This window comes from Mastigoproctus giganteus, chromosome 1 (genome assembly GCF_048544385.1).
Source record: "Mastigoproctus giganteus isolate SK-2022 chromosome 1, ASM4854438v1, whole genome shotgun sequence".
Classification (NCBI taxonomy): domain Eukaryota; kingdom Metazoa; phylum Arthropoda; class Arachnida; order Uropygi; family Thelyphonidae; genus Mastigoproctus; species Mastigoproctus giganteus.
Window position 1 is genome coordinate 257,892,557 of NC_143575.1, and position 22,823 is coordinate 257,915,379.

At 33.7% G+C, this 22,823-nt stretch overlaps 1 protein-coding gene across 1 annotated transcript in view; it reads left to right on the forward strand.

The window, feature by feature from the left end:
* Positions 1-22,417, forward strand: part of LOC150091812 (aldehyde dehydrogenase 1A1-like) — a 41,328-nt gene extending 18,911 nt beyond the window's left edge. Inside the window, exons 4-12 of the mRNA XM_090377126.1 lie at positions 1,892-2,018; positions 2,887-2,948; positions 4,209-4,451; positions 5,616-5,718; positions 8,852-9,036; positions 10,181-10,503; positions 14,302-14,376; positions 21,711-21,750; positions 22,267-22,417. Of these exons, the coding sequence (XP_090233252.1) occupies positions 1,892-2,018; positions 2,887-2,948; positions 4,209-4,451; positions 5,616-5,718; positions 8,852-9,036; positions 10,181-10,503; positions 14,302-14,376; positions 21,711-21,750; positions 22,267-22,299 (1,191 nt within the window). The 3' untranslated portion in view covers positions 22,300-22,417. The remainder of the gene's footprint in view (positions 1-1,891; positions 2,019-2,886; positions 2,949-4,208; positions 4,452-5,615; positions 5,719-8,851; positions 9,037-10,180; positions 10,504-14,301; positions 14,377-21,710; positions 21,751-22,266) is intronic.
* The last annotated feature ends 406 nt before the right edge of the window (positions 22,418-22,823 follow it).

Below are 22,823 nucleotides of genomic sequence, written 5' to 3' on the forward strand. Positions count from 1 at the left end.
TTCCATTTATATAGTAACTTAAAAATTTTTGATTGGGAAGGTTAGAGCAAGTGTAATTGAGGATACTAATTTGCAATGGATCTTAGCACATTCACTACTTCCTGACTCAATTTTTAATCCACCTTGGGGGGGGGGGGTAACCACCCTGCTTTTTGAACTATTTTTATTCAAATATAACAGAAGAAAATCTTTTTTTTTTTTTTTTTTTTTTCAAGCAGCCTTCACCAGAGGCTGATTTAATTCAGTCAGAATAAGAAGAAATCATATGACTGTAACACATGACTTGGATAGCACTAAACTCAATGTTTCTAATGAAACATACTATGGAATAATGAAATCTATTATTAAATTATTTGAAAGTGTAGACAGGCTGCTAGGACAGCTTGTGGGATTTTGCCAGTGATACTAGGAAAAGTTCCCCCCCCCCAGTAGAGACAAAGGGGATTCCATTACATAAAGCAATGTAGGCTATATCTCTAATATTGTGTACATACAATGTGGTATTCAAAATTGCATTTTAGGAAAGATGCAAACCTGTTGGTTACAGAGAAGAGAGATTGATAAGGGTGCTAAAAGGTATTTTTATCAACAGAGAACACAGGTCTGTGCATTACTATTTGGAAAATAGGTATCTGCATGGTGATCTGAATGAGGTCTTTAAAATTTAAAGGGTTGAGTAAACTAAATACTGGTGGGTTCCCCCACCCCAATTTAGCCACTTAATATAAATTGGAAAGAAATAATTATTGAATAGATTTGCCTTAATAATAAAAAAAAATTGCCTTAATAAAAAAAAATAATAATAATAAAAGTGACTGTTGCGGCTAACTCCTATCTACTTCTCTGGGGTTGGAAGTTTATCTAAATTTAAAGAGGAATTGCGTGTGTGTGTATGTGTGTGTTTCTTCATACAATAAGAGGTTGTAGTGAAAAGTTAGTGATATTAAAATGGATTATGGACTAGAGCACTTCTAAAAATAGCAGGAAGAGCCCAAGGACCATAATGGAATATAGATAAGTAGAACATGGTTAAGAGAGGGGAGACAAGCTGACATAACCCGAAGTCAAGACTATGGAAAAATTTGTACGTACTTGGAAAAATAACAATACATTAAAAGAAGTACTTAATGCTGTAAATTCAATGATTGATTATAATATCTTCAAGGATCAACCGTCAAAACCAAAGGAAAGACAGCAAGAGGTAAGGCCTCCGTTTCTGACATGAAATATGTAACATGTGGTGAGAGAGATTACTGTTTTAACGGCATTAGAATTTGTGGGTTTGGAATAGTGAAAAGTTAGTTTCAGTACACTTAGATCAAGTGTACTTATCAAGAAGCCACAACATGATCAAGGTTTATAGAAGAAAAAAAATGTTTCTATTAGCCAGACAGTTTAGTGCAAGTTCATTAATATATATTTTTTAATTTAGTAACATTATTCCATTTAAAATTAGTAAAAGTTTGTGTGTTCTTGCATAATTAACTAATACTAAATTCATACATTAAATTTTCAATATAAAATTAATACTTCACTTTAAATTTGTTATTATTGCAAAGTTTTTTTTTTGTTTTTTTTCACTGAAGGGCATTTGTTATTCAGTTAGTTTGTTCTTCACATTCAAGTTAGGTAATGTAATTGTAAGATATTAGGATAAAATGTAAGGATAAAATGGATAAAATTTTAAGTTTTGTTGATTTTGATGTATATAAATATTTTGTTGGGAAAAATCTGACACACATGTATATGAAAATACAAGCTAACCAGTTTAGTTTAACAGCCTAAAATTTCAGAATTAAGAACTTTTTAGCAATTTAAACTGATGTGATGAATTTATTCACAATTGTATAGTTTGCAGGCTTACGATTAATCTACTTACTTTGTTTTGTAGAGCCTGGAAACTTTGGACAATGGAAAACCATACAAAGAAGCTCTGGCAGAAACTGAATTTTCAGCTGCAGTTATTCGTTATTATGCGGGATACAGTGATAAATTTCATGGCAAAACTATTCCTGCTGGTAAAACATTTTATCTTGTTAAAATTCTGCCATGTATTTCATTTGCATTTTCATGTTTGTTTTACCGATCATGTAAAAAAAAATGTAAACAATTTACCAGAATAGGCAAATTGACATAAGTTGTATTGGCAGTTCCAGACAGACCTTTGTTTGCATCAGATCATATGAGCATGGCTCACATCTGGTGAGTATGGACTTAGTACACCCAGGGTCCTGAACTGAATATCATCATTCTTTTCTTTCTTGGAAATTCCCTTCTACTCTCTCTCTCTCTCGCTCTCGCTCTCTCTCTCTCTCTCTCTGTAACGTGGGAAATTTTTTTTTTTTTTTTCTTTGCTGGTGCAGCATAAGCCTCAGGCTTCCTTGCACTATATAGCTAATAATAATAATTTTGGAGTTCTTAAAAGTGTAAGATTGTGAATGTTTTGTAAGTTCATATGATTTTTATGATAAATCCCTAAAACTAATGAAATCAAACCTTATTATACCTGATTACAAAAACTTTATTTCATTGCCTACTGGACATTTAGCAGTTAATTGATGCATTTAATAAACAAAATATAATCCATGGAATCTTTTTTTTTTTTTAGTAGCCCCGTATATCTACTTTCATCATATGAATAATTTGAAGGTATGATTAAAGCTACTATTAATAAAAAAATATTTTTTTAAACTTAAGCATGGTAAAATTCTTATCTTATTATTATATATATTTTTCATATATAGTAGAAATATATCTCATCAAAATAATATATTAAAATGTAATGTTGGACTTAAATCAATTGCACTTAAATTGTTTTTTTTTTTTTTTTTTTTTTTTTTTTTTTATGTTCAAAAATGCTTTTTTTGTTTTTCTCCCAAATTGTAGATGGGAATGTCTTCTCTTTTACAAGGCTGGAACCTAAAGGAGTCTGTGGTGGAATAATTCCTGTAAGTGTTTAAATTTTAAAAAAGAATTAAAGAAACAGACATTATCTTACTCTGTTAAATTTTGTTTTTTTCTAGGTTGTCTTAATTTCTGTATAATTATGAGGTATATTTTGTTTAACCTTTATGTGAAGGAATATTCCAACATTCCTTCAATAACCTTATTTATTGATCAGATTTCTGTGTCATAGACAGAAGAAAAGGATCTATAATGTACTAACAAATTTGTATTCAGTACAGAATACAGGAAATTAAAATTTGATACAAGGAGAAATTTAACTTTTTTTTTTTTTTAATTGCTTTAGGATATGATAGTCAAATAATAACCTAATTCCATTTGAGAATCTTTTTATTAAAAGATTTACAGTAGACTTTCAGCATAACGGCACCTTTGGGGATTCAAGATGTCGTTATTTTGGTTTTTCTGTTATCTAGGAAGTTTTATTTTTAATATATTTAATGCAGAAATAATGAGGCTAAATAAGAAATAGAAAGATTAAGAATGCAATTTTCTTAACTGCACATAAAGAACATAAATATGTTAACTATCCAGTGTTATATTCTGCCATTAATACTCCTACTTGCACTCATTCATATTATAATATGAAGTTTGTCACTAAGCTTTAATGTTCTTAATTATTCTTATTTTCTTCTCTCTATAAAGTTTTTGTTAACTTTAGGGCTATAGTGAGGGGTTTTTAATTTAAAATAAATGTAAAACTGCACTAAAATCCATGATATTAGTACAGAATTAGTTTTCAAAATGGCAAATTTTGAACAAAAAAGTAATTGCACGACTTGCCCTTTTTTTTTTTTTTTTTTTTGCCCTAGCACTGCATGTCATCTGCTCTGTATATAAATATCTGATCTCAACGTGCCGTTATTTTGACAGTCTACTGTATTATAAGAGAACCTTGGGTGTAAAGCTCTTCAGAAAGGATTTGACTTTTAAAAAATAGTGTGACAAAATAGTTAACTAATCATATGAGACAAGCTTTTGATGTTTCTTCAACCGGAGGTCATAACTATAAACAATCTTTTGGGTAAAAATTTCCTTTTCTTCAACATGACTCATGTTGAAGAAGCATGAGAACTTAGTTTATGAAAGTGTTTTTGCATTTATGATATTATAATTCTCTATGGGTTTGTCTGTAAACAGATGCTCTCTCACTCAAAGTTACTAAATATGAAATATTTGTAGTACAGCATATTTATTTGTGATAATTGAAAGTTTAAAAATAATTATTTATTTTTGTTTTATAGTGGAACTATCCTATACCAATGGCAGCCTGGAAAATAGCCCCAGCTTTAGCTACTGGAAACACACTTGTTTTAAAGCCTGCAGAGCAGACTCCCCTAACAGCTCTTTACTGTGCTAGTTTGATTAAAGAAGCTGGTTTTCCTCCTGGTGTTGTTAATATGGTGCCTGGATATGGACCTACAGCTGGTGCTGCCATTTCTGAACATCCTGACGTTGATAAAGTTGCATTTACTGGATCAACAGAGGTAATCTTTCACTATTTTTATTAGCAAAAATAAATGGAAAAAACACTTTTTAATGTAAAAAGAACTGGGTGATTATTCACTTTATTTAGACTGATGAATGCTTATTTAGGTTTGGATTGAGGAAAGTGTGTAGGATTTGATCTAATTTGTTTAGTTTTACTTATACTCTAGTATGACCAGTAGGTCAAAGGAATTTACATTTAATCATTTCCTCCTAGTGTTGTTAATGTGGTGCTTGGATATGGACTTAAGTTGGTGCTGCCATTTCTGAGCATCCTGATGTTTTTTAGCCAATGCATACAATCATTTAATCATGTTTATAGCAGTCAGAGCTTGACTCGCATCCATGCAAACATGTATCTTCATTTACCCTCACGTTTGTCGACTTGGCGACATTGAACCTCGTATTATATGAGAATTTGTAAATGAGTTAATACAATTTGAAATGGTCTAAAAATGGGTAATGTACCTGGTGAAATTACTAAAGTGGTGCCCATATAAGACAGAGCTTGGTTTTATGAAAGCTCAAGTTTTCTTTTGGCCAGTGAGCTGTTAGTCATTAGAATAAGTTTCCTCCATTCTCTGTGACAGTAGTGTGCATGTGTGTGATCAATCGATCGAATGTGAAGGTGTTGATGTTCCTGTGCTATCTGAAGTTTTACCAGTTAGAATTTGTGCTCTGAACTGTGTACAAAAATGAATGGAAGAACATATTAAGTGACTGTTCTTTGTGTTGTGCATGTTTGTTATTTTACCTATCAAGAGGATTGTAATTACTCTTGTAAGTAGTGATTTGTAAACCTGCAATATGGAGCTTATTGTTCTTTATCCTAAGTTGGCAAACTTAATTTGTCTACTTGGGCATCTTTGATGCCTAAATAAAGTATAATAAAAAAATTGTTTATTGCATGATTTTAAGTTCATTTGTTTGAGAATTAGACTTGTCCTTTTAATTTTTGTATACTGGATATGCGATTTCCTGTTTAAATAGAAGAAAAAAAAACATTTCTGCCATTTGTACGAGTAGGATTTACCTAGACCTATTAATTGCCATTTTGTTCCCTTTTCTGTCTCATATGTAGGAACAGCTTGCTATTCTACATAAAATGTTCTCTTCGTTCTCGATATTCTATAATTCATTCAACTTATTTTTTAAATTTTTAGGTGGGAAAATTGATCCAGGAAGCAGCAGGCCGTAGTAATACTAAACGAATCACACTGGAGATGGGTGGAAAGAGCCCTCTTGTAGTGTTTGCTGATGCTAACTGTAAGTATTACTTTTGTTTCATTATTGTAAAGGTGTTTTTTTTTTTTTTTTTTTGTGTTATCAATGTTTCAAAGAAAACTGCATGGATTTTCATATACAGTAATACCCCGACTTACTTGAACTCTGAGCTGTGCGGTTCTTGATTTTCTTTTTTTTCGTTTGGAAACACTGCCGCCCACTATTCAAGGTAATTTTTTCATATGCTATCGATATACGGTGCGATGGCAGAGAGTGAGAGCGAAAGATGAACAAAATTCAACTTTGCTGCCGCATGAGCTGCACACATGTACAAGAATTTGTATTCCAACTGTCATTTATGTGTAGGTTTGAATTCGTGCTCAACTTTTGTTGGAAATTACATCATTTTCACGAGAGAAATGGATCACGTCGGTCGAGCCGTATATCGATGGCATATGAAAAACAACCCTCAGTGTTTCTCTTGCTGTGATACGCATTGGATGTGTTTCTCACGAACTCGACGCGCACAATTACGATTGACGAAAGTTAAGATTTGTTTTGTTATATGTTTTCTAAACCGTTAAAAAAAAAACTTTTGTTCAAACGAAATAAATCTGATTCTCCTGCACCTAGTAAGAAAAGGAAAACATTATCTTTGGAATGTAAACTTAACATTTATCAAGGAATTTGATAGCAGAATGAAAATTTTGTGAATTGGCAAAGAAGTTTGAGCTACCAGAATCCACGGTAAGAACAATCGTAAAAGATAAAGAAAATTCTCGAAGCTGTGAAAAATGCTCAATCCTTGAACTCAAGTATAATTCGTAAACGTCATGGTATTATTGTTGAGATGGAAACAATGCTGCAATTATGGTGTGATAATCAAGTAAAAGTGAAGAATTGTCCAATCAATCAGAACACTGTGTGCTATCAAGCTAAGCTGATTTTTGAGAGGTTGAAAGAAGAAGCTGGGGAGGCTGGCAAAGAAACTTTGTAGCTAGTAACGGTTGGTTCAACCAATTTAAAACTTGCTGTAACTGGCACAGTATCGTGGAGAGGCGGCAAGTGCCAATAAAGAAGCTGCATCTTCTTTTCCTGGGACACTCAAGGCTATGATAGAAGGTGACTAAAGCAGTGAAACCATATTTAACGTGGATGAGACTGGCCTGTTCTGGAAGAAGATGCCTAAAAGAACTCTTATCATGCATGAAGAAAAAAACTTTCCAGGCTTTAAGGTTTCCAAAGACCGATTTGACAGTGATGGTCGGTGGGAATGCAGCTGGTGACTGCAAGTTAAAACCTCTCTTAATTTATCGCTCCAAAAACCCAAGAGTTTTTTAAAAAATATATCTAAAATTAGCTTACCAGTGATTTGGAAGTCGAACCATAAAGCTTGGGTGACAGCTTCCCTTTTTTGAGGACTGGTTTAGTCACTACTTCATACCCGAAGTCAAACGTTATTGCAAGTAAACAGATTCCATTTAAAGTGATGCTTCTTATTGACAATGCACTCAGTCACTCTCCTGCCACCCTAATTAATTTTGGCCCACATGTGAAAGTTGTGTTTTTGCCTCCAAACACAACCAGCTTGCTTCAACCGATGGACCAGGGAGTCGTCAAAACATTCAAGGTTTACTACACGAGGCGTTCGTTTGCACATCTGAATGAAGCTATGAGACAAAATAGTGAGATATCTGTTAAAGATTTTTGGAAACAATTCAATGTTTTAGATGCCGTAAGAATCATTGAAGAATCTTGGGATGAAATTCACAAAAAAACATTAAATGGTGTCTGAAAGAAACTTTGTCCATTGTTTTCGTCTCGTTTTTGAAAAAAAATGTCAGAAACTGATCATGTCGCTCATGTGATAGAAGTTGTTAATCTTGCCATGCAATTAGATTTGGAAGTCAATGGTGATGATGTCAACGAGCTGTTGGATTCACATTGTCAGCTCCTGACTATGAATGGGCTCATAGAGATGCATGAGTAAAATGTCACTGAAGTATCCGACACTTCAGACCCAGTTCCACCAGAAAAGCACATGACAATTGCAAGCTTGACAGGTCTCAGCTCAATTGAAAAGGGCTTAAAAATTTTAGAAAACAGACTCCAACAAAGAATGCGTTATAGCTACAAAGCAAGGAATAAAAAAATTATTAGCTTGCTACGAAGAAATTCTGCGTGAGAAAAAGGTGCCGTGTCGTCAGATGAATTTGTTAGATTTTATGAAGCCATCGACATCGAAATAACTTTTTTACATAACTCATTTATTTCTTTAATACATATTTTGTATTAATACGTATAAAGAACTGCAATTTTATTAAATATTTTTCTTGTAAACTAGTGTTTTTGTTAGTCCTTGATCCCAATTAAACAAAATTTATATGTAAAGTTGTACCCCAACCTACACGAATTTGACTTGAGCAATTTTCGTCAGACCCACCTATCGCGTAACTTCGGGGTATTACTGTATTATGCATGGGAAAATTGTTTGGTTATTTTCTTCTGTCTTGAGAAGCATATACTATTCAAGTCAACATTTTGTATAGCATATGTTAGCTCTCTTAATCTGTGATTTTTAAAGATCATTTATTTGAAAAAATTAATAAATTCAAATATTCTTTGGTTTGTAACTTTTTTTTTTTTTTTTTTTAATTAACATTTTATATCCAAGTACCTAAAAATTTTGCTTTTTCAAATTTTCGAAAAATATATCAAGGATAATCTCTTAGGTTGCAGTTAGGCAGACCTGCACATTATTGCTGGTTATTTTTAAAATTTCATGTAGTAGTCAACCAAATAATTTATTGACAATGTTTCGTGTGACAAATATAAAAAAATTGGATCATTATTATGTGCAAATTTATATAGTGCTGTTAAATAGGAAAATTATAAGATCAAGAATCTGTGAATAGGTTAAAGGAATTAAATTTGACATGAAAGTTAGAAGAGATAAGAAAACATTGGATGGAATAACTAAAAATTGGAATAAGTTAGTTAGTAATTTTGTGTATCCAAAGAAGGAAAATTAGACGTAAAAATAAATTTTGCCCTATGAACCATTTCATATTGATTTTTATCTGCATTAATGTTGGATTTAAACTTTAATTTGCTTGCTATTAAAGAATATTAAAAGTTTATTTGCAGCAAGACTAATGTGTTTGTTTGCATGTAGTGGACGATGCTGTAGCAGTTGCTCATGAAGCTGTGTTCACTAACATGGGTCAGTGCTGCTGTGCTGGTACTCGTACATTTGTTCAGGAAGATATCTATGATGAATTCGTCAAGAAGAGCAAAGAACTCACTGCTAAGAGAGTAGTTGGAGATCCTTTTGATAACAAGACCCAGCAAGGACCACAAGTAAGACTTTTTTTTTTTTTTTTTTTTTTATTATTATTAATAATCATAATTGCATTCTAAATAATAATTGCATCATTCTGATAATAATAAATAATCATTCTAAATAATAAAAAATAATTGCGTTCTTGTTTCTAAAATTTGTTATTGAAGTAGTTTATAGTTCATCTCAATATTACTTTAGATTTTGTTCTCTATATCTGTCTCTGATTCCATTTATTTTCAAAGCTTTATCATAATAGGAGTTAATGATATGGAAATGCATATCCCAGCCACAAGGATCTCTTGTGAAAAATTAATTTCAAGATAAGATTTAAATAGTTTTAAAATTGGAAGCTAAAAATTATTTTATTACTTTTGTTTTTAAATTAATTACCTTATTCCCTTAACATGTTTAGCCTTGTTGGCATATATGCATAAAGTGCATGTTTTCTTTACCATGTGTGTGTCTGTCTGTCTGCATATAATAACTATGCCCAGTGGATGGATTTCCATGACATCTTATGTTTTTTCCTCTTAGAAAGATTTTTTGGGTATTCCAAAATTTAATTGAAATTAGATCAATAGAAATTTAGCAGTTGTTATCCTTTGTTGCATACATATCACAAACTACATGCATACTATAGTTGAAGCACTGGATGTTATGTTTGTTGTCAATGTGGTGGATTGTGTAGTGACAATATTCTCGGTTTGTGCGTGAATGTCATTGCTTTATTGGGGAGTTATCAGTTTACTTAATACAAAACTAGTGAATTATTTCTATTTGCTTATTATATTAATCAGAGTAGGAATGTTAAGTATGTTATTTCAATCATTATTAAAATCCAGTTGGAAATAAGTAAACGTGTTACAGGTGTTGACAGTATGCAATGATTGCTTAAATTTATTAAATCATAGACCCCAAAGCACATGTTGGATCATGTGCTGTTCATTATAAATATTGTAAAATTATGAAGTGAATATTATATTAGGAAGTATAATATTCAATTACTTTTATATATTATTAGTTAATTGGCAACAAGATTATTAGTTATTTACTTTTCACTTCTGTTAATTAGAAAAAGAAAATTTGATTAAATTAAGAAATAAAAATCGAATGCACTGCATACATCACTGACTTTTTTTTTTTTTCTCTCCCATTTAATAGATTGATGACATACAGTTCAATAAAGTCCTGGAGCTAATTGAATCTGGTAAGAAAGAAGGTGCCAAACTTGAATTTGGAGGCAGCCGTGTTGGAAATAAAGGATATTTTATACAGCCAACAATATTTTCCAATGTTACAGACAATCATAGAATTGCAAAAGAAGAAATTTTTGGGCCTGTCCAACAAATTTTGAAATTTAAAACTTTAGAGGAAGTTTTAACTAGAGCTAATAATACCCATTATGGGTTAGGAGCAGGAGTCTTCACTAGTAATATAGAAACTGCCCTTACATTTGCCCAAGGAGTTCAGTCAGGAAGTGTGTGGTAAGAATATTTTTTGTTAGCAGTTTTGTGGAAGAAACTGAAAAAGATGTTTAGTGATGTTTTTATCGTATTTTGCTGTAGTTTCTAAAATATTGATAAACTTATTTTATTTATTTTTTTTTTTTTGGAAAAAAATTGCTCCTCTGTCCCCCCCCCCCCCCTTTTTTTTTTAAATAATTTTGTAATGGGAGTGATTTTCAGTAACTTTCTACACCTCAAATTTAGTAGTAAGTGTTACGGAAACCAACATTGTTGAATATCTTTTCTGTTGATAAACAATATTATAAAAGCAAATTAAATCTTAAAATGTGACTAAAAAAAATAAGGTTACTATAATTTCACTATCTTAAAATGTACAACTCTCAGAACAGTTATAGCTTGTAGCATATGAGGGGCTTTCATTAAGTTTTACAGGAAATGTTAAAGTAATAGTGCACTCTTAATGGAATGCTTGTAAGACAGCTGTGATATAAACAAACTACATTCCACCAAATGATTTCTCTACAAAGAACCATCCATTGGAACACGAGGAGCACAAGATTAAAGATAGTGTAAACATTAGGCGGCATCAAATGATAATATAAACAAGCTGTCTCCAGAAAACTGATATAATGCAAGTGGTATGCTTTTTAAGACTTCATTGCACAATTGGTTTCTAAATAACTGCAAGTCAAGGAATAATTACTTCTTTCAAAACTGCTAAGGCTAACTGGAAATAAATAAGTGTATTCAAAATTTCTGAATACCTAGGGTTATTTTAATCCTCTTCCTTAATCACTTAGGGTATTAAGAATGAAAAATATGGTACATATGCACAATGACTGGCTATACCAATGTTTAGGAAAATTTGGGATAACATCTTCCCTCACAGAAGCTTAAGTTTTAAAATAAACTTGACACAATTCTCAGAAAACTCAGACAGAACAAAGAAATCAACCTTTTTACGTTACAACAGATAGGTATTCGCAACAGCATTCTGCCCCACGTGTTCGGAATAACCAAATTACACAAACCTGGCCACCCACTGAGACCTATCATTTCTTTTAGTAGATCAGCTTTTGCTAATTTATCCACCTTCCTTGTCAAAATTATATCCCCACTCACTCACTCGATTCTCTACATTCAAAATTAATAATACCAACCAAGCATTCTAAAAAATCAGTAACACCACCATATCCGACGAAGACGTATTAGCTTCTTTTGACATCATATCCCTATACACTAATGTGCATGTTCCTTTCACCCTACAAGCATTATGCATACTTCTAACAGCTGATGACAAATGAAACATACCTCTCTTTCAGTTGACCACATCCTTGAACTTACCACTCTTTTACTAGACTCTAGATGTTTTAGATTTAATAATAAAATTTATCGACAAACATTCGGTTTACCAATGAGTTTAGGCATTTCTGCCCCCCCCCCTTTCTGAAATTTCTCTCCACTATTGAAAACCAAATTTTACAACCTTTCCCTTCTGAAATTAAATTATGCATATTCTACGCCGATGATATCCTAATAATAGGTAACAGAACAACCATAGACAATTTTTTTTTTTTTTTAAATTCAATACAATACATGACAGGCTAAACCTTACCCTCGAAATCGCAACGGACAACCAGATTACTTTTCTTAATCTCACTACTTATACAACAGACACAAATTTAAATACCAAGATTTTCAGGAAAAACACGCACCCCGGTAAATATCTACATTTCACTTCACATCATCCCCTTAGTACCAAAAAAGCCGTCCTACCCAACCAAAACAACACTATCAAATTCAGCTCTTCACAAAACTATCTACACAATGAACTTCAATACCTTACTGATAAATTCATAGCTAGGACTACCCCCCTCAACTCATCCAACACACAATATCCACCATTCAAAACAGTATTAATAACCCCACCAGACACAGTAACAAGACAAATACTCGCATAGTTCTCCCTTACCATAGTGAACTCGCAGCACAATTCCGATGTACATTCAAAGATACAGACATCTCCCTCACTTTCTCTACCTACAATAAACTAGGTTCCCTATTTAATTCTTATAAAGATATACACACAAATATCCCATCAATGATCTGAATAATATAATATATCTCATAAATGCCAACCAAACTGCGACACCTGTTACATCGGCAGCACTACCACCAAATTCGGTTCCTCCACAACTTCCAATACCCACGCATACTACCACTTCAACAGTTTCAGGACAAGTCAATCCTGCACTGAGTTAACAACCTACGCTCAAATCCACAACCACACCCCCCTTGTTGACTCTGTCATCGCCATTAACTTAGATCGAGCTACAGAATTCTTCAATATGAAGCCCTCACCATTGAATGGTACCGACACCAATCTGACCTCAATATTATTAACACTAAACTTCCCTTCAACCTCTCGTGGCTAAAGTTCCCACGTGTCAAAAAGAGCATCACAAGAGTATAGATGAACTTTAAATACAACACGTGCTCACTTCTCTCCCATTTGCCAACTGATGAGTTTATTCAACGAAAGTCCCTCACAACGACTATTGGCACCACCAGTCTTCTCTTTTTTTTTTTTCATTCGCATCCTTTAACCTCTTTATGACAACCAAGGATTGGAGATCTGCACTTCTACTTCCTTGTGCTCATTTTAAAATCTGTTTAAAATATTTTCACCCCATTCTCCGCCTTAGTTCTTTTTAATGCATCTTCCAACCTAAATTTAGCCGCCATCTACCAATAAATTTATTGCAGATTATACACGTTAAGTACTGTTTTTTAAGCATTTTCTATTCATTTTTTAGTCCATGTTATTTGGGTTTTAGGAGCATTTAGCAACTAAGGCCATATTGCTCCGGGAATATGCAGTGGTCATTCCCTGACCTTTCCGTATTTGGTGGTGACGGGCTCGAACCCCGGTCTAATCAAGAAGCATGTGCTACGCACTGCTGCTCCTTCCCACTCGCCTGGCTATGGAGGCGCCAGGGTAATCCATAAGCAACAATCCACAAACTGTTTTGTCACTCCTGCAATGGTTCCTTTATAAGATGTTTGTTGATAGGAACATCTTATGGACAAATGAAGACTTATTTTCAGCTGTAGTGTTGTGAATACCCATAATTATCATGTATGTGGAATATTGAACATGTTATCAATAAAGTTCCTCTCCAGTGCTGACATGTTATTGTTTGGTATGGGTTAAAGCATGTGATCCCATGGTATGGGATCTTGTCTTGCACCATGATTCATGCCTTTCAGTAGTGATATTGTGGTAATTCTTATAAGATGAGTAGCAGCTTGTTTATTTTTTATTATTATATTTTTTTTTCATTAATTTAAAATGGATAACTGCTATGTGATTTGCCTTTTCCTTGTACCTAAATTTAAGATGAATCACAATTCGTCTGTTCAATAATATATGCCTACCAATTTGCTGGTTGATTTAAAAAAATAATCTACAACAGTTATGTGATTTAATGTTGCAAAAACTAATTCAAAGACATTAAATATTTCAATTCCATTACAGCCATTTATGAAAACTGAGTTTTAGCGACAGTTTTAAACTGGGGTGAGGATTAAAAGTATTATATTCATTTTCATGTATTTCACATGCATGCAGATGTTTTATGAGTTGTTTTGTAAGGTTGTATATAGAAATGATCCAAATAGTTAAGTCATGACTATAATATAATATTTGTTTGTGCCCATACATACATACCTACCTTCCATTCCCTTCCCATAAATTAATCTTCTTAAGTAGTTAAAACCAGATCTAATTTAACATTTTTTTTGTTTTATTTCTAGGGTTAACTGTTATGATGCTGTAGTTGTACAAACTCCATTTGGAGGCTTCAAGATGTCTGGTCAGGGACGAGAACTGTAAGTTTTTATGCATCTGTTGTACTTAACATCCTGTTTTTTGAAACTTAGATTTTTGCTCATCTTTCTTTCTCTTGTATTTGTTAATGATGTTATTAATATGCAGGTGATGTAAGTTTGGGAGCAAATTTAAATTGGTGTGTGTAAGGTGTGTGTGTGTTTTTTTTTTTTTAGATACTTATTCATTCTTTCTTTTCAGCCTTTATTGTTGTGTTTTTGTTTTTTTTAATAAATTTCCCCAAAACCTAGTTTTAGATATCTCTTGACCTAGTAAGATGCTTTCATTGGCTAATAACCAAACTGATATTGTTGATTCTGCTGTTTTCAAAGTCAATCTGTGATTACACAAACTGACTTATGTCCTGGTTTAAGCAGGAGTTAACTATGAACAACTGTTTTGCACTGCAGGCAGCATTAAATACTATAAGCAAATCCTCTAAGACGTACTTCTTTTCCCCCGATTAGAGCAATATTTTGAAGACTAATACAACAAGGGCATCACATGGAAAGAGCACTGCAACAGTTGTGTGAATTTTTGTTTTCATCACTGCCAAAAAAAAAAATAAATAAAATAACTCAATTGAAACCTCTTCATCTACCTTGTCCATTCAGCTTGAATTGGATATATATTCAGTTTTTCTCTTTAGATGCCCTTCAGTGACAGAAGCCAAACCCTGCAATCAGTATTTGGAATTATACAGGATGCAAACAGTTTTAAAATTATTTCAATGTGAGCATTAAAATGTAATCTTTACTATGCAACTTGAAATGGCTTTTAAGAAAAGTGTTTATTTTTTTTTAAATTGAATTTCTCTATTGAAAATTTTAATCTCTTTAATTATAAAGTAAAATTCAGAATAAAGAGTAAAATGCCACTAAGCTTAACTTTTTAGGTTCCCTCCACAAAATTCTGAAAATGTTTTGCAGTTATTGCTGTTCTTAATTTGATTTTATGACATAAAAAAAAATGTTTAGAATTGTTATTCCTCGTTTACCGTTAGTTCTCATAGAAACTTTAAATAGGACAAATGGTTCCAGGCTGCTCTGTCGAATTTCAACCACCTTATGTCATACGCAAAGTGCACATTACTCATAAGATGTTCTTTCCCCCTTCCACAACCAAATTATTTATTGACAGAAAAATTTTGTGTCAAAACCAAATAAAACAGCAAATTTTTTATAAATTCTTTTCTTTCTTTCATTTAGTTTTTTAATTTGATGTTAAAATTGGAATACATATTACCATTAAAATTTTGCCTAATGAAATGCTATTTTTCTTAGTGGAAAACTTGTTCCATGTCCTCGGTGTACTTCTGAAAAGAGCACAAATCATTTTATTTGAAGAAGGAAAAAATAATAACAGAATGGTGTAGTGTGCAGAAGTAGTAGTGGCATGTGATGCAAGAAAGCAAGTGTATGAGCTTATCCAGCATCAGCCAAAAAAAAAAAAAAAATAATCACACCATTCCCTCCAAATGCCAGTCCAGTTCCTCCTTAAATTTATTTAACCTATCAACTTCCACAATGACAGATGGAAGTTTGTTCCAGCAATTAACCGCCCGCTGGCTAAAGGCAAATTTCTGCACATCTATTCTATATCTGTCCTTTTTCAATTCATGCCCCCTTTAGGTTTTTAATCTGAACAAGTGGAAGAATCCCATTAGAAGTCAGTGTGCTCAACCCTTTCAAGGCCTTATACACCTCAATCAGATCACCACGCGTGTGCCTAGTCTCCAGCCACTGCAATTTGCAGAACTTAAGCCTCTCTTGGTAAGAGGATCCCTTCATTCCCCTCACCAATCTTGTTGCCCTTCTCTGTAGACGCTCGAGCAAATCTACATCCTTCCTAAAATGAGGCCTCCAGACCTGTATGCAGTATTCAAGGCGTGGCCTGACCATTGCCTTATACAGAGGGACAATCACCCCCTTTTCCCTGCTAGCAAAATTCCTATATATCATTGACAAAACCCCATGACCTGCCCTGGCAGCTGGTCTGCATTGCTCAGAAAACTTCATATCTGACTGCACAATTACTCCCAATTCTTTTTCATTTTCTACCACCTTAAGTGTAGTACCACACAGTTGGTACGTTTCTCTGGGGTTACTTCTACCCATATGCAGTTCTTTGCATTTGTCAAGGTTAAACTTCAGTTGCCACTTCTTAGCCCATCTGCCCAAATTATCTAGATCCTGTTGCAGTAGCACACTGCCATTACTGTCATTAACAACCCTGCCAACCTTTGTATCATCTGCAAACTTTGACATTAAGCCTGATATACCTTCATCAATATCATTGATAAATATACAAAACAACAGTGGACCTAACACCGAACCCTGTGGGACCCCACTAATAACATTAGTCCAAGAAGAGCAGCACCCATTGATTACCACCTTCTGTCTTCTCCCACTTAACCATCCTTTTATCCATTGTAGCAACTTACCCTTAATACCATTCTGCTCCAATTTGTACAATAGTCTTCCATGCACAACAGTGTCAAAAGCTTTCCTGAAATCCAAATATATGATATCAAAACTATTTTTTGCATCCAGTTCCTTTGTAACCACATCATAATATCCTATCCAATTTGTCAGACAAGACTTTCCCTTAACAAACCCCATGCTGTGTCTGAATTATTGCTGCAGTCTTGTCTAGATGATCCTGCAATGCATCTTTAACCAGTGACTCCATTATTTTACCCGCAACAGAAGTTAAACTAACTGGTCTGTAATTACTAGTGTAACCCTTCAATCCCCCTTTGTGAATTGGGGATACATTCACACATCTCCAGTCCGTGGGGACCTCCCCTGAGTCAAAGGATGCTCTCATAATTATGACTAAGGGTTTGCTTAGTTGCTTTGCCACCTCCTTTAATATAACTGGATAGATCCTATCCACCCCAGGTGCCTTTCTTATGTTTAACATCAACAATTTGTCCTCCACTTTGCTCTCAGTTATTACAAAATCATTAAGAACCCTGCTACGATTTGATAACCTTCTGCCATTTTCAAACCTTAATAACTCCTCATGTGTGAATGTAGATGCAAAATACTCATTCAGTTTGTTTGCTATCTGAGCAGGATCATTAACAGTCAAACCATTGCTATCAAGTGGACCAATCAGATGTGACACACACACACACAATGTGCAAACATCCCACAAATCCATTGTTTTGTCTTTTCTTTGAATAAAATTGGTTTACCATGATTATGTACAGAAATAATGTTTTAAGAGTAAACTGAAGAAGGGAACAACTTTCCATGGGAGAGAAGGAGAAAAAGTTGATTAGGCTGAAATTTTGATTTTAGAAGTTATAAAATCAAAACTCAATTCAATTTTAGCTGAATTACAACAACAAAAAAACTTCAGACAACAAAAAGCCTAAAGTAAGCAAGCCTAAAAGTAATTTCATAAATGTCTACACTACTTTCTGTCTGATATATGAGTCAGTGGGACTCAGGCATAACAGTTCACACAATAATGGATTATTCTGAATAAAAATGATTATCAAGTGGATAATCATTTTTATTCAGAATAATAAAAGGAAGCCAATAGAACAAACAAGCTGCATTTCCTACTTCTCAGCCCTCCATCTCCTAATTTTAGTTTGCTTGTAAAAATTTTTTTTTTATTTATTCCTACGGTTTTGTTTCCACTGGACAAGGTGAATCATTCACAATTAGATCATTTCAGATTTTATTGTAGTAACAGTTATTCACTATACATTACACATTATTTAATATTTAAGCATTTATTTGCTTAATTATAAGCCCCTGATGTTTTTCTGCCACTGAATCTTTTTCCTTCTAGTATCAAGATTGATAGTTATTCGCCCAGAACAGTTATTTTTGAATATTTTTATTCTATTTATATGCAGTAGACTTTGCTTAAATAACAATAATTTGTATATTAATTTTAGTAATATACAAAGGGTACTAGGAAAGTTTTGCAATACAGCTTTGTTTATTTAATTTTTTCAAAGTAATTTCCTCTACATTCAATACACCTCTCCATCCTCCGAAACCAATCTTTAAACCAGTTCTGCCAAGTTTCACTAGGGAGTAAAGCACACTTGTTGTCCCAAGCCCGTAGAAGGTCCTCATCACTGGAAAACCGCCTCCCTTTTAGCTTCATTTTCACATGCGGGAACAGTGCAAAGTCGCAGGGAGCAAGGTCTGGACTGTAGGGAGGGTGCTCAAGAAGTTTCAGTCCTGTCGTGGTCAAATATTCGGTGCAGGCTTTGGCGCGGTGAGCTGGAGCATTATCGTGATGGAGGTACCAGGTGTCCATTCTTGACTTTGGCCGCAGGTTCTTCATAGATCCAATGACTTTAGGTAGGCATTGTTCAGTATACCACTTAGCTGTGACTGTCTTCTGCGTGTCCAAAACGACACGTTCCACAATTCCACTCGATTTGAAAAATACAGCTATCATTTTCTTCTTTACAGATCGGAATTTTCTGACAATTACGGGTGTGTCGTCATCATCAAAGACCCAAACTTTGTTTTGAGCCTTGGTCGGCAGATCGTAATAGTACAGCCAAGTCTCGTCACCTGTCACGATGTTGTTCACATACCGAGATTGTCCCTTATCAAACTTTTTTAACATCTCCCGGCACCAAGTCACACGTCGTGTCATCTGCTCTTCAGTCAGTTGATGCGGCACCCAGAGAGAACAAAGTTTCTTCACGTGCAAATGATCTTGCAGAATCGAACGAATTGCTGGTGGCCCAAAGTATCCCCTATCTGTTGGTAGGTCACTCGCCTGTTTCCGTCAAGCATTTTCCTCACAGCAGTAACGTTTTCCTCCGTAACTGACGTTCGTGGCCTTCCAGGCCTCTCAGAATCCTCCAGAGTGAAATTTCCCCTTTGGAATTCTCTATACCACCTGAATATCGTTGTACGATGTGGACAATCATCATCTAGTGCAAGAGTCATTTCTTCTAAGCACTGGTCTATGGTTAAACCACGCACGAAATTATACCGCAAACTGTCCTTATCTCATTTCGTGACCACGATGCCATCGCAAACACTTTACACTCTCACTACTAATGAATAACTGAGCCCATTGACTTGGCGCGGCGCCTACTATGCACGTATGAACATGTCTCAACATGCAGCAACAAGCAGCTTCCTGTGATTCATTGTTGCATCATATTGCAAAACTTTCCTAGTACCCTTTGTACCACATACACAAAAAGAAAATAAGAAATAAATCTAGTCTGAAGAATGATTTTTATTTTTTTTTGAAGATCCTTTTTATCAACGTTATATATCAACATCACTTCTTCAATATTTCATTTAGTAGTCACTTGTAACAGAAAAGACAAATACTATTAGTGAAATTTCCTGCAATGCCTTGACATGGCCCAAGCTACCTGTGTTCTGAAAAACATTAAAAAATCAAGAGGCCCGACCTATAGTGCTAGATGACATTTGCCCTACCTTTTATATTAATCCATTCTTTGCATCCTATGGCTAATTTTTTAAAAAAAGTGCAGCTCTAGTTACTAAACCTGACATTTATTAAAACAGCATGATGTGTCACATTAATAAGAAGTAAAGCAAATGTAGATAGCATTCAGATCTCTTAAGATTTCTTTGTCAACTCAATTTTTCAAACTGTATACTAGCTGTCTGACAAAATCGATGAAGTGTCAGCAAGCAACAAGTAGATGCTATGAAATAATCCTACAGTAGCACAAATTTTTCCAGTGTTGTATTTCAGGTTTCAACATGCTGATCAGTTTCTAAATTCTTGCTTGTACAGTTATTTCACATATGTATTGTTAATTCAAAATAACAACCATCTGAACTAGTGCGGTTTGTCCAAAGTAGTAAATGTTCAAAGCACATGTTGCTCGTGCAGATTTAGGTTAGTTCTTTGAGAGCTTGATTTGTCATGCACCACAAAATACTCCATCTTTAAATGATAAAGTATGAGAACATGCTTGTATTTTTGTGGTCAGCAAGGTTAACTGCTATGTTAATGTAGTGGTCTTTCTGCTCATACTTTTCTTGCAGTATAATGTGGGCCTTTCTGGCTTCTTTCTGGAGATTGCACTACAATGTGAATCAGCACTAAGGCATTGTAGACCCTAAGTTGTACGGGCACCATGTTTTTCCATTTTCAGGATGAAAAAGATATATATTGCAAAACAAAATTAACAGTTCTGCTTGAAATAGTCTATTAATTCAACTCCACTTGGTCATTAATTCAACTCCACTGAATCATAAATTTATGTGAAAAATAAGTGTTTAGATAACTTGTTTTTGTACTTAATGCCATGTGTTTCTTGCGGCACATAAAACTGAATTCCTAATTGCGAAGAACTTTTTCACAAGTTAGCTGCTGTTTGATTAAATATACAGCCAGGCCTCGCATAACGAGAGTTCGATTAACGCTTTTTTTCAGTTACCGCTATTTGAAAAAATTATACCACTTTACATGATGCAAATTTCCAGTTAATGCGTTTTTTTTATGTGATAGTTGAAAAAGATTTGAATTGCGCGTTAAGCTTACCACGTGTTGGATAGGCAATAAACAAATGTTTGCCTGCTGCCCAGCTCAGTTTAAAAATTTTACCGTGAAGGAGATAAAAGAACTAGATCTTTTGTATCGCAGAGATCCTCAAACAAAAGGTTTGAGGTTCTCTGCAATATTTATTTCGCCAGGGCTCAGAGAAGATTGTTGTCGGCTATCGGAAATTGATTGATGACAAGAGAAAGTCAACACTGTTCAAATATTTCCACAACAGTCATTTCTTCATTGTGTATTTTATGTCAGAGGTTCCTAAACTTTCTCGGTTCACAGCGCACTTAGACCAAAAGAAATACCTAACAGTTCCATTTATTAAATAGTTAGGTCCAAACAACTTAATAAGAAATGTTGAAACTGAACTACCTTGAGTTAGCTAATAGTTTGTGCGGTGTCCGACAGATGTCGAGTATCGCTGTGTTTTCCTCAAATTTAAAATATTCAGTGGCGCACCGTTTGGGAACCGCTGTTTTATGCAATAAACATTTAATTCCATAATTATTTTCATTATCTTTTACATTGTATACAGTTAAAGTTTTTAAAAACTATTTTTAAAATTCTTTGTGGACATTCCAGAAGGTCAAGGACCAATTATAATTTTTCCTATTGATTATTTTATTTGATATGCGCTCACGGGACAAATTAATCGAGGCCAGCCTGTACTATCCTTCCAAGCATATTCATATCATACAGTTTAAAGTGTCACTCTGTACTTGATTTCCTATTTATGTGAATATTGACGTAATATTTTATTTTCACTTTTCTTAAATTTTAACTAACTTTTTCTGTTTATTTACAGTGGAGAAGATTGCTTGCATGAATACTTAGAGATTAAAACGGTAAGTTTTCATTTAATGATAACATTTTCTATCCCTGTCAAAATTCTAACTTTATCAACCAACCAGAACTATTCATTCATTACTGAATGAAACTTACTTAAATTAAGATCTTCACTTAACATTAACATGTTAATGTCTGGTATTTGAATTAGCGAATAAAATACCACTACTATGTCATTATTAGGTTGTTAATTTGAACTCTTAATTATTTATGCTGTCAGCTTAGTATCACTGCATTTCAGTAGAAATGCAGTGATTCTTTATCATAAATTACACTAATTTCCTGGTTGAGAAGCTTTTAATAGTAACCCTTTGAAACTGTTTAGTGCATATATAGCAAAAAAGTTTTTAGTTTTTCTATATTTGTATCAAATATTTGCAGAATGGAAAATCTCAGGGCAAGGCAAGTAGTGTATGAATTACTTCTAGTGAGTGATAATCTTAGGATGCATAGTTATTTTCATTCTTTTTGAAGTTGCATAATCAGTTCATTTATAGTTTTTCTTTTCTATGCAGGTGACAATTAAAATGCCACAGAAGAACTCCTAAATTCTGACTATTTGAACCTGAAGACAATTCTAACTAACATATTTGTATGTTAAAACAGTGTCATTATTTTGCGAGTGTTTAGTAATAAAGATATTACGTTGAATAGCTACCATACCATCATGCTGAGAAAAGAATATTTTTGTTAAATAAAATTGTTTTTTTTTCCTAATTCTTGTTGTCATTCTTAGTTAAATTTTGATAAAGTATAAATTTTGTTTCTTACATGATTACATTATTTGAACTTTAATTTAATTTATTAATTTGTACCACCAAACAATACATTCCCAAGTAGTGGTAAACAAGTGTGTGTGTGTGTGTGTGTTGTATTTTAAAGCATTTGTTTCTGGACCATTTCTATGATAAAAATCCCTTTACACTAAGATGGTCTAAGTATTAAAAAAAAAAAAAGGTAAACTGCAGCCATTATCAACCCACTGCAGGATGAAAGCTTCCTCAACAATTCATGCTGAGGGAAATGGACCATAATGTGCCACGCTGGTCCGGTGCCGGTTGGCAGATCAACC